Genomic DNA, 18730 nt, shown 5'->3' on the forward strand with positions numbered 1-18730 from the left:
TCTTCCTCCAGCTGTGAAGAACTGGCACCATATGCTTAATGTTTCTTGAGGAAAGATTTTTCATTCAGTACGTCACCCAAAGGGCGTGATACACCCATGACGGCAGTGAAAACTGTTGCTGAGCTCCGTTGAAAATAGAAATAGGCTAGCCTACTTAGTGCAACAAAAAAGAAAAACTCAAAACACCAGCGTTATGCTATTTAATAAAATAGCATCCATACAAACAGTTATTGTTCAGATCGAAAGTCTCTTCTTGGTGTTCTGCGAAGCCTGTCGAGTTGGTTCCTACGATCTCGCCCTAGATGTTTTCCTAGTTCCCAAAATCTGTCACCATTCCAAAGCGCCGCGTCTTCGTAGAGCGACATGCAAGAGTGAGCGCAGTAATATATTAAAGGGGGTGTGTTAGGGCGAGCTACAGAGAAACGTAAAGGCTGGTGCTACAAATGTAGAGCAAGAGAGAGGAGAGAGAGATTTTCTCTCACACACTCGTGTAGAATACCGCAGCGACAATGAATAAATAAATACCGAAACAGTGAAAATCTGAGACAGACGGACAAACAGGTTGGCCAGTTGTCTCTCCTTACCCTGACAAGAAATTGCCTACGCATGTGAGTTCAAGGCGTCAGATCACACGAAGAGCAGCCGCATGATCGTTTTCATAATGCGGGCGTGATATGCTACTGTAACGTACTCTGGTGGTGCACGGTTGAAGAGGGGAGGAGTGCGGAGGTCCAGTTATCGGTTTCCCCGCCAGACAAACGGAGGAGAGAGGGGAGGCAACGAGACGCCTAGCATGTCGAATCGAAAACACCGGGACAACCAAGAGATATGCGCCCGCAGGGTGAGGGAGCTCGCCCAGGCAGCAGTCAACAAACATTGCTTCGAGTGCGGACAGCCTGGAGTGACATACATCAATATCACTGTAGGCTGCTTCGTGTGTACGTCGTGCTCCGGAATGTTGTGAGTAGCCTATGACATTTTTCTGCGGACAAAATATTTCCCTAAGGAGAAGTATTGAGTAGCCTATGTTTTTTTTTTATTATTAACAATATTAATAATTACTATTGATAACACCTACTATTATTAGGCTATTATTATAGCCTTCCAACTAGCATATTGTTTTGTGGTTATCCTGCATAGTAGCAATGGTGCCTTATAGCTGTAGCCAAATGTGTGTTCTAACTGGATGTAAACTGAAGTCTACATCATGCACATTACATCCAACTAACTGCCGCATAAGTGACAGATACTCGCTCAGACGCGGAAATCCGCCTGTTCTCAGCTAACTTCGTCCAGTAATTGCCGCTCTGTCATTTACAGGCGTCCTGTTAATTGTGTTACGTGTCATTTCGTCATGGCCTCAGGTTTGGCATCCTACAGTATTTTGTGCTTTGTATGTGCACGTCACCAATCGTACCCTGTCCAGAGGATTAGCCATACTGACGTTTTGCAAGGTTTAAGTAGTCTGAGTGACCGATTTGTGCTAAGGAATGAAATCACTTAGAAGTAGGCTACCTCACAGCAGGAACAGATGTAATCCTAACCTACAGTTTTCACCGTTAATGTTTTCATCATGCACGTTTCTTGATGACTGTTAACGATCAATGCAAATATTGGTTTGTGGCAATTAAACATTAAACACATCTCCCTTGTTCGTTCACCCTCTTTTCACCTGCACCCCCTCAGGTCCTCGCATCCTCACAGATTTCCCGCTGAATATGTGCGAATAACTGAGGGTTCCACCTTCCTGTTGCCTTGCCTAATTATATCGATTTCCTGTCAGGTTTATGGATACCTCTTGAAAATCTACTTTCACTTGCTCCCTCTCTGTCCCTCTCTCTCTTCTATCCTCTGTATCTTTCCTAGAAGAGGACTCAACCCTCCCCACAGAGTCAAGTCCATCTCCATGACAACCTTCTCCCAACAGGAAGTGGAATTTCTCCAAAACCATGGCAACGAGGTTAGTGGCACCCCAAACCCATCTATCCCCAGTCAAGTGGGTGGGATTTATCGTACAGACAAAATAGGACCCTCCCATACATTTCTCATTGCTACTCTGGACACAACCACATAGCATCACCTGCAGAAAAACACCTTTCATTTGAGCACGAGTGAGTTATAGAAGCTGCACATCTCAGGTTCTGTTGCCATGAGCTCTCAGCCTCTTAAAGTGAAGGGCAGCAGGATACATTGCACTCCCCTTTATCTCTATTGGCTCCCTTGGTGTTGAGCCAGCAGGCTTTTTAGCCATAAATCAAAAGCTGATTCCACAGAGGGGCTCCCACTTTTCACAGGCAGAGAGAAGTCCCCAGTGGGCCCTACTGTGTGCAGCATCAAAGGCTCCCCACCCCGTCTAGACGCTGGCCCGGGGTCATTGTGGGCCGCTGGGGCTCGTTCTGAAGGTCATGAAGTGCGTGGGGTTAGACTGATGTGAGATCAGTGGCGTTAGGGGGCATGGCGTTTTTAGGCAGCAAGGCTGTTTTGACCAGACAGACCAGTTAACGTGGCACTGTGCTGCCCAACGCTGCCCTGAGGAATGTGACTGTGCTGCCCAGTTTGAAGTCCGAGGGAGTGAAGAAATCCCAGGCAAATATAACAAGTGTGTGTATGTGTGTGTGTGTGTGTGTGTTTGTGTGTGTGTGTGTGTGTGTGTGTGTGTGTGTGTATATGTGTGCATGTGTGCGTAGTGCAGTGTGAGGCCGAAGACTGTCAGTTCATTCTCCTCCTTCTGTTGTGTTGTTTGTTCGCTGAAGTGTCCCTGAATAGGACGCTGTGTTTCTCCTCTCAAATCGCTGCTGTTTCAAATCTACTCAGTCGTTTGAGTCATTCATTTCCAAAAGGGCATTTTTTACACAGAGGCATCTGATGGAACACCTCCTGCTTCTTAAATGTCACAGTATGGTCACACTAATGACAAGGCCGCTGTTCAAAGCTGAAGCAGCTCTTGATAAAAGTGCCTGCTATATTGCTGGCAATAGCTGGTACGAAAGAGCCAATTAGTGGTTAGTCTGTCTAGAAGTACCGCCCTGACGGAACGCGAGACCTTTAGTTTGAGGTTCTGAGTCTTTCCTTCAGGCCAGTCTCTGACATTGGAGTAAATCTCAAAGCCAATCAGACAGCCAGACAGACTTAAGGAGGATTGGCTGGTGTGTCGTCAGATAATCTGATTCACCTCGCCTGTCCTATCTATTCATCTGAATAGTTTACGGAACAGGTTTTGGAAAACTCGTTTTTATTCATGTGTGTGTGTGTGGGTTGCTCTCGCCATGCAAAGGGTAAATTACAACAATACAGCCAGAGCAAGAGAAAAAAACGAAAGAGAAGGAAAGAAAGAAAGAGAGAGAGAGAGAGAGAGAGAGAGAGAGAGAGAGAGAGAGAGAGAGAGAGAGAGAGAGAGAGAGAGAACCTTTTCAGAACTCCTTTGTTGCAGTCTTAAAAAACATACCAGACACGACAGGGTCAAATGATCACAATTCATAAAATGAAGATAAGAAAAAAAAGACAACAAAATAAATAAAAGCCAAGAGAGAGAGAGAGGGAGGGAGAGAACCAAGTCAGCCCTCGTTGGGAATGACAAGATGATTGTGATGAATGGCAGTTATATCATGGCTCCCTTGCTTATCACTATAACGAGTGACTCATTGCCTGTTAGTCAGGAGTGAGAGTGAAGTCGGTGATGTGTTATTAGGCTCACCCAGTGTGCCATTTAGGCTCGTTACTTAGACATGGATAGGGTGCTCTGGCAGCTCGGCTGTCAAAGATTTCCGACAGAAAAATGTATTGGCTCCTACATGGTACCTGAAGGGCCATCGAACCATTCAGACCTCTTCCGCGTTCCGCAAGTTTAAAATGGTCTGAGTTACATACAAGACTATTCAAAACTTTGAAGGGCCTCTCTTAAGGTTAACGGTTTCCAGGAAAAATTTGGATTAAAGGCATCTGTTCACTGTTTTGAATGCGCAAATGAAGATGAAAGATGGAAAACTGCGTCAATCATAATATCTTTCCCTTAGTTCGTTTTTTGTCAATTTGCTCATAGGTGTTAAAAACACCAAGTAGAAATCTTTTGAGGGTTCTTAAGCCATCATCTCGATCTGCAAAACATTCAGCTACAAGCTAAAATGGTTGTAAACATTTATATATTAGGTTAAGTTGTAGAGTGCAGAAACTTTTAAAAGAAGAACCACTTTTTCAAAGAATGGAGATAGCTGGCTAGGGCCAAGTCTGTGAAAACTGTGACAAACACTGGAGTGCCCACATGGAACCTTGATGGACTGACTGAAGAATTTTGTTTGATTTCGATGCCATGCAGACACCACACTGGACATGGTTGTTATTATAGTAGATGATTTATGAGAGTTACATCTTACCTTGTTTTTGTGATCCCCAGAAGTAAACAGTCTTATACTGATGTGGATGCATGTACATTTAAAACATGATCTTGCTGGCTCACACTTAACACTAAACTCTGATCCAAGGTTGGAAAGAGGACTTGGCTTTGCATCTTCGACCCAAAAACGGATGGATGCTTTGATGCTCGAGACTCCCAGAAGTTGAAGGAATTTCTTCAGGACAAATATGAGAGGAAGAAATGGTCAGAAACTCGTGTTTTATATCACATTTGTCTCTCTTTTCCTGTCTCTCTTTCTCACTCTCTCACTTTCTCTTTACTTCTCTCTCTCTCTCTCTCTCCACCTATTTCTGTGTTTGTAAACACTTTCATATTATAATATATCCTGCCAGCATTTGCACACCCAAGAAGCAGACAGACTGAATGCCAGCACGACTAGACATCACATATTGATTAAAACAGACAGTACCTTCTAGCTATTGTTCTCACTGCAAGAACTGCGGCAACATGGAATCTTCTCACAGAAATTACTCATGGTGTGCCCTTGTCAGTGATGGTTGGCTATTTATGCGTAACAAAAGTGAATTACACTCTTTGGAACTCAAATCACGAATCTGGGTCATTTCATGTCATGTCAAGCAAATTGGGAAAATCTGTCCACCACACCATCTCCCTCCTTGGCAAATATACTATGAGATGACATATCCAAAAATATTAGCTTCCTAGTCCCAACGGTTCCTGTGCTTGTGAAACCTACCTTTAAAGTAAGCATTTTTTTTCCAGTAACTGTGATTTTTCTAATCTTTTTAGCTTAGTAACTTGGCCATAAATATGACCAGAGTTCTGAAATTTGGCAGGCTGATTCAATATGGCTTGTTGATTTCAAAACTGTGATTTGTTTTATGCTGGATAGAATGGCTGAATATGAAGATATTGTTAGGTGAAAATTCACCCTTAAGTTATCACAGGACTCCGGAGTTGTAGATCAGTATATTTATTAAGTAACAATTGCAATTGGGCTCACTCACAGCACAAGGATGAAAGTGAAGAATTTCACTCACAAACCACAAGGTGTATATACTTAAGATGTATCTAATGCTGACGCTAAAAATGTTTAATCATAAAGTTCTCGACTGAGCTTCTAGTATCTTCCCAGGGTCGAGAAAACAATAAGTGGCGCCAGTTAACCAAAGTTAGCCTGGGTGCCATCCGTTTTGTACGCGCTCAACTGATTGCTGCCCTCTCGCTGCGAGAAAGCAGCAATCAGTCGAGCTTGTACAAAACGGATGGCACCCAGGCTAAACCAAAGTTACATATATACACAGAAACACAGAAAAGCCATGTCACTGTTAAGAAAAGCATAACAGGTAATTATTAAAACAAAGCACTTGATTCATATATTCTGAAGTCATTAACAGTGTTTGGTAATTATCTCCATCAGATATAGAGGCCCTAACATGGCTACAAAATTTGTATGAACCATATTTAGAGATATAAAAAGCATTTACATTGGTACAGTGCCTTACCTAAACGAAATGCTTTTCATGTTGTGTAAATATGTCCAGAACGTATTAGTAGTACAAAATTCAACATTTATGGCCAAGCTCCAAATAAAATGCATGTGACTAAAAAAAAGCTTACCTTAAAGGTAGTTTTCAGGAATACTACATCAATTTTAACCAGAAAAGTTCTTGGAGTAGGAAGCTGAACTTTTGGGATATGTCATCTCAAAAACATTACAGAACATAACATAATATATATAACAACATTATCAGCAAGATGGTGTGGTGGATACCCATAGTTCAAAAGACATGGAATGACTTTGGAGTGAAGAGGTCAAGCTGAGCAAACTAGCTCCAATGTTTCAGTACATTGCTGTCATTTGAGTTTGTAATTAGTGTATAGTTCCTAACTAACTAATAAGATGCCATGATAAGGTGGGGAAAAGGTTATATTGGGGATTTGTATTGAAGGAAGGATTTAAGGTTGTTTGTGGTTGTGTGTTCTTCCAGGCATTTTTCAAAGAGCAAGAACCGGCGGGACATGGACGGACCCTTCAGCCCTGGGCTGCAGAACATGCCCTTGACCCACGCTGGACCCGTCCAGAACCAGCCTCCCGCTCACGCCATGCCCCACACGGCCAGACCCAACCGCACTCTGGTGGGAGGGGGACAGGAGGAGAATGTGACACATGAACAATTTGAAATATGAAAGAGTTTGCATGTTAGATCTTAGGTTGAGACCGGGAGACATATAGATGTGTCTGAAGAATAAGTGAGATTTGATAAGAGAGATTGGAAAGAAAGAAGAGATTGAGAGATTGGAAAGAATAAGTGAGATTGGAAAGAAAGTCTTCCTCTCTCTTCTTTCTCTTTCTATATATGTGTGGAGAGAGAGAGAGAGAGAGAGAGAGATGGTGGGATGCCTTGTGGGATGAAGAGATGAATCACAAGCTAATGGCACACAGCTCAGTTAAAAATAGAACAAGTTTAACAGGACCAAGTAGAGCACAATTCACCTCAAAACACAAGACATACAAATTTAGGGATATGATGTATGGGACAGAGCTGCAACATTAATCATACTGGAATGATTTAGCATGCTAAGCATTGTGTTCTGGGGCTGAGGACAGTGCTTTGTACACCAGACAAAGCTGTTCAATTTTATGTTATATTTATTATCATTGGAACCAAGAACTGTCTACGTTTTTTAGCTCTATAATTCAGCATGAACTCTGAATCTGGTCTAAGTCACAGGGTGTGATATTTGTGGCCACTAAGTCACGGCTGATATTACCTTGTTGAGAAAATAAGTGCCACTTAGAATGAAACATTTTGTTCAAACTTATTTGAGAGATGGGGGGATTTCTCTTTAAAGATACTGTGTCAGGTGTCCCTAGAAGCAGTATTGAGAAACTGTACCCTTTGTTGGTGTACTCTTTGAGTTGTCAAGATGAATTGATGTGAAGGACACAGATGTACGTAGTGTATATCCCATGATCTGGTTATGGAGTAGTTGAAATGACACAGATGTACGTAGTGTATATCCCATGATCTGGTTATGGAGTAGTTGAAATGACACAGATGTACGTAGTGTATATCCCATGATCTGGTTATAGAGTAGTTGAAATGACTCTCCCACCCTGTTCCTTTCAACCCCAGTCTCAGATGTCCACATGGGAGAGACCGCCTATGGTGTCCCCCACGGACATCCGCAATGACGTCTTCACCGCCAGGCCCACGCGCTCCCAAAGCTTCAGAGACCCTACGATCAAAGGTACACCTGACACTGCACAGCAAAAGATGGACGGAGAGAAAGAGAGAAAGAGAGAGGGCGAGAGGGAGAGAGAAAGAGAGAAGGAGAAGGACAGAGAAAGAGAGAGGGAGAAGGACAGAGAGAGAGAGACAGAGAGAGAGAACGAGAAAGAGAAAGAGAAAGAGAGGGAGAAGGACAGAAAAATACTTCATGTAGCAGCAAGAGCTTGGTTGCATTTCACAGATATGCTCTGCTGCTCTCTTCTACTCTCATTCTCTCTATATTTGCTTTCTCTCTGTCTCTTTCTCTCTGTCTTTCTTTCTCTCGCTCTCTCAATCCTGTTGGTGCAGTCACTTTCTCTCTCAGTCCATTTCCCTCTGACTCATTCGCATGTGTCTTCTCTCTTCCTCTCTCTCTCCCTCTCTCTCTCTCTCTCTCTCTCTCTCTCTCTCTCTCGCTGCCTTTTACTTTTGCTCTCGTTCTATTCAGGCTTCATGGTTCTGAAAGTGCTGTGTTTGCACCATGAGAGTGCCGTTTCAAATGCACCGTGAATGCTTAAAAAGAGTCACGCAGAAAGCCAAAATCATTGTTTCTTTTTCGTCTCTTGTCACTATTCTGATCTCTCCCTCTCGCTCTCTCTGTCTCCTCCTCTCTTTTTGTCTTGTCTCTTGTTTTGTCATCTCTCTCTCAGATACTATGTTGACTGGAGTGGAAAGACAGAGGCCGGGGTCATTATCCTCAGGTTTGGGAGCCCATCATCACCAGACATCCTTCCCTGCCCTCCCCCGTCCGTCAGGTAATACTCACATTCATACACGCACACACGCACACACGCACCGCACACACACACACACACACACACACACACACACACACACACACACACAAAAAAACACACACACGCACACACACACACACACACGCCATAATCCCAAAATAACATTAGCTCTCATCTAGGCAGTCTTGTTTTACTTAACTCCTCTGTTTGGACTCCTCTCATCTTCTCTACTCTGCACTCTTCCTCTTTCCTCCTCCTCCTCCACCTTCTACTCTTTGGGCTCCTAGCCAGTAGCACTTTTAAAAACAACTTCACCCTAGGTAAGGCCCGTCGCTGGCTGTTTAGTGTGTGTGTGTGTGTGTGTGTGTGTGTGTGTGTGTGTGTGTGTGTGTGTGTGACACTGGACGTGCCTGGCATGGTGATGCATGCAGACCGGAGACACGCTAGAGTCACACACTATTAAGGGATCAAAGAATCAGGACTGATTTACTCACATCATTGATTACTGAGGGAAGGTGAAGGCAGATGGTACAGAATGTCATGGAAGTTTAGACGGCTTTACTGTAGAACATGCAGATGTGTGTGTGTGTGTGTGTGTGTGTGTGTGTGTGTGTGTGTGTGTGTGTGTGTGTGAACTTGTGTGTATGTGTGTGTGCGTGCGTGTGTGTGTGTGAACTTGTGTGTATGTGTGTGTGTGTGTGTGTGTGTGTGTGTGTATCAGCCTGTGTGTGTGTGTGTGTTTCTGTGTTTGTTTGAGAGAGAGAGAGAGAGAGAGAGAGAGAGAGAGAGAGAGAGAGAGAGAGAGCGAGAGAGCGAGAGTGAGCGATTGAGCGAGTGAGTGAGAGAGAGACTGATATGTGGGATATGGCATATTGGTGTGCATTGTTTTTATGTGTTATGCATGTACTGATCATCACCTGTACCAACTATAGGCCTTTCTTCATGCTCGACATGAGTTTCATGTGCAAGCTAACAGTGCAATACATGCAGTCTCTGTGCAGCTGTGTATGCATGTACGTGTATGTCTCTCTCTCTCTCTCTCTCTCTCTCTCTCTCTCTCTCTCTCTCTCTCTCTCTCTCTGTCTCTCTCTTAGGCAGACACACATGGTGTGTGGCTGTGGCGGTGCCTGAGTGAATTTATAGCTGTCAGTTCATGTGTGTGTGTGTGACCACGCGCGTGTGCGTGTGTGTGTATATATATATCTCGATGTGCTACACATGTGCATTCATTGACTCTGCACTGGTGAATGTGAGCTTGAGCCTGAGCCTGCTTGCATGCCTGCCATACTTGTGTGATAGGCTGGTGTGACACTTCAGTCTCCCACAGCAGACACTCCTCTTCAAAGCCACACATCACAGCACTCAGGTCAAGGAGAAACTCCATGTTCCATGATATTTAAGAAATGATAAAACAGCTGCTATATTTAGCAAGCAGCCTAGGTGCTAGTCTGGGACAGTCAACAGAAAAGTCAACACCTCCTATGAGAGATTAAGACGTGTCTTTGTGTATAAGGGGGGTGGGTTGTCATCGCAGTCTTTGTAAGGCTTCAAAATATTCGCTTTATTTAATCAGTTGAGGTGCCGCACTAAAATATACTCATAGTTGTGAATCCTCACAGCGTGCTTTTGGCCTGGTTGAAATTCCTGAAAGACAGATCTTGAGTTTGGTATGAAGAATGACTTTCATAGAGAAGCATCTAGATGATATTGGCTGTGATTGGATGGGAAGTGTTCTTGCCTTGCTTAATTATTGTACGCCCTCATTGTAAGAACCCCAAACGAGATGCAGTGTGACTACTCAAGTGTGGCCTCTACCTCACTACCACCCAGCTGCTGAAGCTGATGAAGAGCCCTGAAGGGGTCTGACTTCATCACTCATCATGCTGAAGGAGAGCACGTTTCAGAGGGGGAGGGGTCTGACTGCATCACTCATCATGCTGAAGGAGATCACGTTTCAGAGGGGGAGAATACATTTCCAATCAGAGCAGAGGTTAAGGAGAGTCGGATTATGGAATGCTTCCAAGCTATCCTGTTGTATGGATGCCAACTTGTAGAGCATACCGTATATTACAGTATTTTCCCGGGGATTGCTGTGTTGGAATGGGTGTTAATGTGGGTGGGATTGATTAACATGTGTGATTAACATGCGTTTAAACTGTTGAAACCATTTTGAAGCCTTGCGAAGATAGGAGGTCAATACAGCAATAGAGATGACTCTGATGACAAACTGATATGGTGATTGTGGGTGGGCTTTAAGATAAAAGTTGATCTCGTTCCGGTCTGCTCCATTTTAAAGAAATTACAGTGCATTCAGAGTATTCAGACCTCTTCACTTTTTCTCACATTGTTGCAGCCTTGTGCTGAAATGTTTTACCTCATCGATCTGCAGTCAATACCCTATGATGACAAAGCGAAAACAGAATTTTAGAATTTTTTTGAAATTGTATTAAAAAGGAAAAAAACTGTAAGATCACATTCAGACCCTTCACTATTACACTTGAAATTAAGCTCATAGCAGTGTGGCCAGACGGCATGATTCTCATGAACCCATAATTGAACTGTTTGGCCTCTAAGCATCGTGTCTGGAGGGGGGACAAGGCTCCGCTCCTCCCCATCCTGATGGTGGTGACAGCATCATGCTGTGGAAGTGGAAGTTTCAGTTTCAGCGAGACTGGGAATGTCCTTGTCAGAGCTGATTTGAACCCAATCAGATCCCTGGAGAGGCCTGAAAATGGCTGTCCACCGACGGTCCCCATCCAACCTGACAGAGCTTGAGAGGATCTGTCAGCAGAGAAGAATGGCAGAAAATCCAGAATATCCAGATGTCCAGAGCTGGTTGCCTCTGGCTGTAATCGCTGCCAAAAGTGCTTCAACTAAGTACTGAGTGAAGGGTCTGAAATACATACATATGTCAGTGTGATATTTCAATTTTTCCGTTTAAACACATTTCTTGAAACAGTCACTCATTTTCTCTAAACTCTAAACACAAAACCTCATCTTCAAGCACTATTTACAAAACCTCTGAATCCTCTTGCAAAATTAAACTTTCGCCTCAAAACAGTTTTACCTGTGCTCAAAATCAAACACTGCTCTCAAATCATAAACAAAGTGATATACACTTTCAAGCAGTCAGTTAACAACACACCAAAAAATAGAAAACACATTGTTCAAAACATATAGTTCTCAGGGAGAAGTAAAACATGTTTTATATCAAAACAAATTTCATATTTATCTATCATTGTATTTTGATGAATGAACACATGTTCTCTCATAGTAGCTATACAAATGTATCAGAAATTACTACTCTGCTTGGCTCTAATTTGTGTTGGTTCTTTCTCCTTCTTGTACCCTTATAGTACTGTACCCTGCATCTCACTACTCACAACTCACTCTTGTTCTTTGTTGATATGAACCTGCAACCAGTCAAAACCTTTTGAGCAGTCAGTACTGTTACTGTACCAAATAAAAAAGCACAATGTTCAGGGCCATACAACTTGTTTATTGTACATGCACTGTAGGCCTACTACAGTACACACTACTACAGTAAAAGGGACAAAAATCAAAGGAGTCAAAGTGGTTTTCACTTGTCCTCATCCTCTCACATTGTTTCTTCTATCCATTCTCAGACTTTCTCCTTCCATACCTTCAACAACCTGTTTGCTCTTTAAACTGGCTTATATTGGTTGTGTCACATCATTTGATACAAGTTAAATACATTTTGAGTGGTTGTGTTTAATCAATGACATTTGTTCTCTATTTGTATTTGATTGTTGACAGTATGGATGACATGTAGCCTGACGATGTCATACTCGTTCAGGCTGGTATCCAGGCTAGATGACATGTGCATTGGAGTGCAGAATGTGTTTTGAGAGTGAGAATGTGTTTAGAGTTTTGCTGAAAAGTCTAAGTGAGATCTGCAAATTGTGTTTTACCGTGTGAAATAGTTTAAGGTATTGACAACAGGCTGCACAATTAGCTTCATGAGGTCAGGCAACTGAGAACTTTGTTCAGCCAATGGGTTTTAGTGTTTTAGCAATCGTAAAAAACTGTAATACATTTGGAAAAATGTATAAAATCCAGTTTTTGATTGTCATTATGGTGTATGGAACGTATATTGATGCAGGGGGATTTAAATGATTTTAGAGACTGCAACATAACAAAATAAAAGTCAAGGGATCTGAATGCGCTGTTTATAACACAGTTAAGTTTAAAGATAACTTAAAGAAAGAGTCCACGATTCTAAGCCTATGCAATTTTTGGACAAAATCAGCTAATTGCTCCTTACTGTCGTCTAGCTGTCCGGTCTGTGCAAAGTGCGCTCAAAAAACGTGCGTGTTCATATACACTTCTGGATCTGTAAATAGTCAAAAAAAGGTGTCTCATACCAATCTATTCACGGAAGCACAGATGGGAGGGGTGTAATTTGACTGGCCATTGAGCTCCCATATTGTACCTTTAAGTTTGTAATATGATGTTTGCATCTGTATACTTTCATCAGAATAGCATGCCTGAGCCTGCTCTGCCACACTACTGTACACTACACTACCATGTGTAAATAACATCCAATCAGTGTGCTCTGTGTCTGAAGCTCTCCTCCTGTGATTGGTTCAGGTCGTACACTCTCTGCCTCCGGAGGCGGAGCTCCGTTCAGGGTGTTCCCTAAGTCCCTCAGTGTTGATTTTGGCGGTCTGGGTCAGCAACACTCCACCCTCAGCACCGCCCCTCCCAAACAGGCCCATCAGGACCGGTCATCCAAGGACAGGTACGCCCCCCTGTCGCAGCTCGACAGTGTGTTCTGTGAAAACACACCTGCCAGCACAGGTAAGGCCTGCCATTGTGTGTGTGTGTGTGTGTGTGTATAGTGTGTGAGAAAGAGTGTGTGTGAGTGAGTGTTGGACTGCGTGTGTGTCGTTGTACATGATGCGTGTATGCGTGTGCTTCTGTGTGTATGGGCATAGGTGTGTGTAAGTGTGTATGTTTGTTTTTGAAAGTGAAAGTGAGTGACTTATATCATATGTTATATCATCCATCCTCCTTTCTCTCATGTGTGCTCCTGAGTAGTAACTAGTCAGTCTGAGCTAACTGCTCTATTTATGTATCGCCAGCCCCCTCTACTGGTCCATCACAGTACAGCACCTTATTTGGCAACAGAGTGTCATCGAGCTCCACTCCTCCAGCAAGGTAATCCGACCGGCTGAGATGAGCACTACAGTATGACAACTCAACCACAGGTGCAAGAGTCCTGTAACGACACCGGTATAATTTGAATATCTTTGAACTAAATCTAATCTAACTGTTTTAGTGTATTCTTCTTTATATTTGCATTCTTATAAATGTGAATATTATATATATATTATACATAATATAGTTTTCATTATGTGCATATTTAATATATAATGCTTGCATCAGGGGGAATGTAGGCACTGAACCATCGGATTTGATTAGAAAGAGCCTTTTTATGAGGAATACGCATGTCTCTCTTTCTCACAGTTCTCCTGCGGTGGCAGATCCAGGCACCCAAACTTTTGCAAGTAAGCCAAATTGCAATTTTTGTAACCGATTTAGTTTGTTTCTTCAGAAAGGCAATTTGTTTTCTGAAATTACATTTGTTTTATCCATGTCATCTCTGTCTGAGTTCTCTATCTCCATCGCTTTCCTTTTCACTCTGTGACAACATTAGCCCCTGTCCGTCTGTGTAATTGTGTGCTAACAGTAATTCGATTTTGAGTGGGGCAGTGAAACCGAGGCAACTTTCAGACACCGCTGTCGAAAGGCTTTGGGTACACGATGATTTGGGTATCATTCATATGTCTATCCCTTTCTGTTCTTCTCTGTCTCCCTCTTTCTTGGGCTGTTTTTGTTTGCCTTCCTGTCGGTATTTTTTTTTTCTTTTGCTTACTGTATTTGTATTCTCCCTCACTCCTTTTGGGTCTCTTTCTGCCCTCTCTGTTTATCTGTTCAACGTCTTTAGATTTTCCCAATCCGTTCAACTCCACTTCCACTTCTCAGCCCGCTCTGTCTCCCAGCAACCCTTTCAAGTGTGTCACATCAGGTACAGTAGCGTCATTCCGGTGTCCTTGTTAGAGAGTGTATCATTTGAAGCTTTTGTGTTTTTTTTTTTCTCTGGGAATTAAAAACCACGTGATGCCAAAATATCTCTCTGGGGATGTATTTGATTCAGCTACACATGAAAATACAGTGACAGTGGTAGACACTAGGGGGCAGGACAGTCCAATTATTGTTTGTGTTTGTGATGTTTCTTTAAGGGGAATGCCAGCTGTAGTGAAGCACAGAGTGCTCCTGTCACCACTCCTTATGTGCTACACAAATCAAGGGTCTGCTGATTGTAACAGAGAGATGCTTTCTTTCTGATTGATAGATGATTCCAGTGCATTTGTTTCCACCCCTTCGTCCATGTTCCCCCAATCAGCTTCCTTCCCAGCGTCCACCACTACCCACAATGCATTTCCAATTGACCAAGCCAACAAGCAGGAAACTAATGGTAGGTATGGCCTTTAATGACTATTCTGATGATTTTTTAAATGTCAAATGAATTAAGTCTTGTTTAGATTTAAGTCTCTCAAAAGGTTATAATGCTCAGTTACAGGAATTAAATACATTCCCCCCACTCGCTATTAGGTATTCAGTAGGTTAAACTAATCAAGGAAAGACACTAGGTCAATGTGTGGCACAGTGAAGACCCTCCTCTCTCAGTCTGAATAGGTTCATCTGAGAGCGCCAAGTACTACGCTGGGAAACGTTGTTGTGCTAATACCTCTGATAACTCCTTGCATTGCTTGCACAGGAGGTTTCCCTCCCGTCTCGTTTTAAATGAAGGAACATGAAAGCCCTAATAAACACTTTTGTTTATCTTGCAAAAATGGTGGGGGGGATCCAAAAAATATATATTTTATATATATATATACATACATATCTACAAGCTTCAGCAGGCATCTACTGTATGTATGCATCTATAGGACTGGCTTTTGGCTGTTTTCAAATGCGTAATGCTTGCCAAGAAACACACTGTTGCATTCATATGCTTACCTGTCAGCCTGACGGCAAGTTTGTGTTATTTGGCTGGTGATCAAAACTCTCAAGCCTTGTAGGCTTTTTTTGTGTAGCACTGGGTAAATGAATTGCATTCAGTGTCAGTTCAAGCCTCACGAATACTAATAGAGGATCCGCATACAGTTGTGTCCCCCCCCCCATCTAGAATGTATGGATTGATATATGGTGGCGTCATGGTGACATGAGCGGGTAGAGTGATATATCACATCACACACATAAATCACAGAGGAAATGTCGGCCCTGCAATGAACTGTGCAGCGATTCCCGTAAAGGTCTTCCCATCATGCATCTCTTCTCTGTGGGGGTGTTTAGGTTTTACCTTGTTCCCTGCGCCTGAAGCTGCGCCTAAAGTTCCACGCCCAATGTCAGTGAATCCCTTCACTGTGAGTACGGTACACGCACACATACACACACACACACACACACACACATACACGCAGACAGACGCACACACGTTCTGACACGCAACCCTTATGTACTTTGTGATTTGTGACTAATGTGTGTGAGACCTGTTTGCAGAGAAGTGCTTGAATGTGTGTATGTCTGTATGTGTGTATATGAAGGAGAACATACATTTCAGTTCAAGAAAACAGTTACCAAAAAGTCCTTACAGTCAGTGATTCCTCACTTATATGTCCGTTTTTGAGATCAATTGGATGGATGGCACAGGGATGCATCTGCACCCATTTTTGCATCAGAATGAATGATGTATCAGTAAACCTGTGCTAAAGTGTGTGTGTGTGTGTGTGTGTGTGTGTGTGTTGGTATTTTTCCAATATCTGTGTGACCGCTCAGTACTGAATAGTAATCTCTGTCTCCCCCCTCTCTCTCTATCTCTGTCGCTCTCAGGGGACTGTTTACCCCAGCAAAGGAACGTCACGCAACCCTTTCATCTGATCCTGGGCCCCTCCAGCGCAGGGAGAGAGAGAGGAAGAAGGAGTGAAGGAAGGAGAGAAAGAAGGAGAGAAGGAAGAAGTGAAGGAAGGAGAGAGGGGTGGGAGAAGGGCACATGTCTGAACCTGAGGAGCTGCTGCCATTTCAATGCCTCTAAAGCATTACCTCTCCCACTTAAAGGATACATGCAGCAGCCTAACAGCCCAACCACCACTACATGCACACACTTCTCCAATGCAGAATGCGTGTGTGTGTGTTTCTTTGTGTGTGTGTGTGTGTGTGTGTGTGTGTGTGTGTGTGTGTGTGTGTGTGTGTGTGTGTGTGTGTGTGTGTGTGTGTGTGTGCGTGTGTGTGTGTGCGTGCGCTTGTGTTTGCAATGTTAGTGTGTGCTTTTCTTTATGTGCTGTTGTGTCATTTGTGTGTCAGTGAGAACTTTTTTCATCTGGGTCACTATTGTGTGTGTGTGTGTGTGTGTGTGTGTGTGTGTGTGAACCACAAGCCAAACATCAAAAGAGTATCTGTTTAGATAATACAATTTACTACAGGGGTCTGTGGGGAGAGAATACGGGAAAATGTACCATTATGTACATGGTACCACACACACACTCTCTCTCTCTCTCTCTCTCTCTCTCTCTCTCTCTCTCCCTGAAGCTTCTGCCCTCTTGTAGCATCCTTCCCTTCAAAGCCAAACTATGAGCCTCCACTTTACTTTACCTCTGGTTGCTAGCTGCCATAGATCACAAGATGAAAGCAAAGAAAAAAACTCCAAAGTTGGGTTCTGCCCAGTGTGAAGACATACAAGCGACATGAACTAGAGGACAGACATGACAAAAAGCCTCCCCCCTCTACCCCCAAATTCCCAGCCTCCCCACATCCAGTGCATGTGAATATGAGCTTACCAACCATTGTGTTTACCTTTACCCTGTGTTCATTTGTGTGTGTGTGTGTGTATGTCTGTGTGCGTGTGTGTGTGTGTGTGTGTGTGTGCGTGCGTGTGTGCGTGCGTGTGTACGTGTGAGAGAGAGCATAGAACAGGTACTTATTCCAAGTATGTGGTTTAGTGACAAATCTAGGTAAGTTAACTCAGAGTAAGTGGCAAACCTCTGGAGAGAAACTCCCTATGGCTTTGTTTTGCTAGAGGAATTAAGCCACAGGGCTCTTATATTAGGAGGTTTACCCCTTACTCTGAGTTAACTCATCAGGTTTGTCACTAAACCATGAACTTGGAACGTCCACCTGGAGTTGTATTTATTTGACTACATTTAATAATGTTTTGTTCATCAGCTACATGTAAAGACTCAGGCTGCATGTGCTTGTACCAGAGGGCTCGCGGTGACGCTGTTGAATGTAAAGGAATTTTATTTCACAACAAAAGAAAAAAAGAAAAGCGAAAACTTTGTGTGTTTTTTTTTTACATATTACATTAATGGACCAAACTGTCTTTTTGTGACATAAAAGCAAGACTCATTTCTTATTTTGAAAATTAAATTAATTTAGTCTTTGTAACAAAACCACATGCATATATACTTATATATATATATAAAAGGCAAATCATGATGTACTTTTCAAATTACACAAACACATTCATGTGAATTTTGTTATGTACACCTAACAGGGTTACCAAAAAATGTGACCAGCTTAATGAAAGCTTTAAGCGGTTTGGCACAGAAAATATGATGTATGCCAAATCGAGTAGCATTGCTCATGTTTTTTAAATCACATCACGTGATGGTGGCATGTGACGTACATACGTTTCCTCTGACCAGCAAAATCTGGCAACTGTCAATTTATCGACAGAATTCCGAGGTCAGACAGTGTACAGTGAAATTCACCAGAAGAGGTCGCTGACTGACCAAATGATTTGTTACTTCTCACTTGCTCCTACAGGTTTCTTATTATTAGGAGTAATTTACCAACCTGGGCATCAAATCAAGTAAAATACCACAGAAATGTATAAAAGATTCAGTTATATACACATACAAACATGAAGCTCATTAAAAGTGCTGGGAAGAGAAGTTATTTCACAGACACAGGGCTGGTTTAAAGTGCCACGTGCTGATTTGATAAATAATTAAATATTAGGCTGTACACACATGAACAGGTTGGCTGTATGCAGCAATAAGTTACATATAGCAATTCCACACGTGTACAAAAGCCAATACATAATCCCAAACACACATTTCCTCACTGTCACGCATTAGTAATACAAAAAAAACACAACTAGAACATCTTATATTCATCCACGTTATTGACATATCAACTCATTAAGGCTAAGTACACTACCTCCTATTGCTCTGTGACAGCAAACAAGGAAGAAGCACCCTCTCGCCCCCACACATTCACACTGTCAGGGCCGGGGAAGCAGAAACACACTCTGATGG

At 42.8% G+C, this 18730-nt stretch overlaps 1 protein-coding gene across 1 annotated transcript; it reads left to right on the forward strand.

The window, feature by feature from the left end:
* Positions 1-476: 476 nt before the first annotated feature.
* On the forward strand, positions 477-16365 carry agfg2 (ArfGAP with FG repeats 2). The gene is made up of 14 exons (XM_080839931.1): positions 477-960; positions 1867-1960; positions 4479-4594; positions 6364-6511; positions 7513-7627; positions 8298-8402; positions 8672-8704; positions 12996-13205; positions 13490-13565; positions 13875-13915; positions 14356-14436; positions 14764-14886; positions 15768-15838; positions 16305-16365. Exons 1-14 carry the CDS (start codon positions 794-796, stop codon positions 16350-16352), a joined length of 1428 nt encoding a protein of 475 aa, XP_080696057.1. The 5' UTR covers positions 477-793; the 3' UTR covers positions 16353-16365.
* The last annotated feature ends 2365 nt before the right edge of the window (positions 16366-18730 follow it).

This window comes from Sprattus sprattus (genome assembly GCF_963457725.1).
Source record: "Sprattus sprattus genome assembly, chromosome: 5".
NCBI lineage: Eukaryota > Metazoa > Chordata > Actinopteri > Clupeiformes > Clupeidae > Sprattus > Sprattus sprattus.

Bases quoted from the DNA above. Each gene is read 5' to 3' on its own strand.
- agfg2 (XM_080839931.1), top strand. From the start codon at position 794: ATGTCGAATCGAAAACACCGGGACAACCAAGAGATATGCGCCCGCAGG. The intron at 8,403-8,671 runs GTAATACTCACA...TTGGGCTCCTAG, and splicing joins TGCCCTCCCCCGTCCGTCAG to CCAGTAGCACTTTTAAAAAC. The intron at 14,887-15,767 runs GTAGGTATGGCC...GGGGGTGTTTAG, and splicing joins CAACAAGCAGGAAACTAATG to GTTTTACCTTGTTCCCTGCG.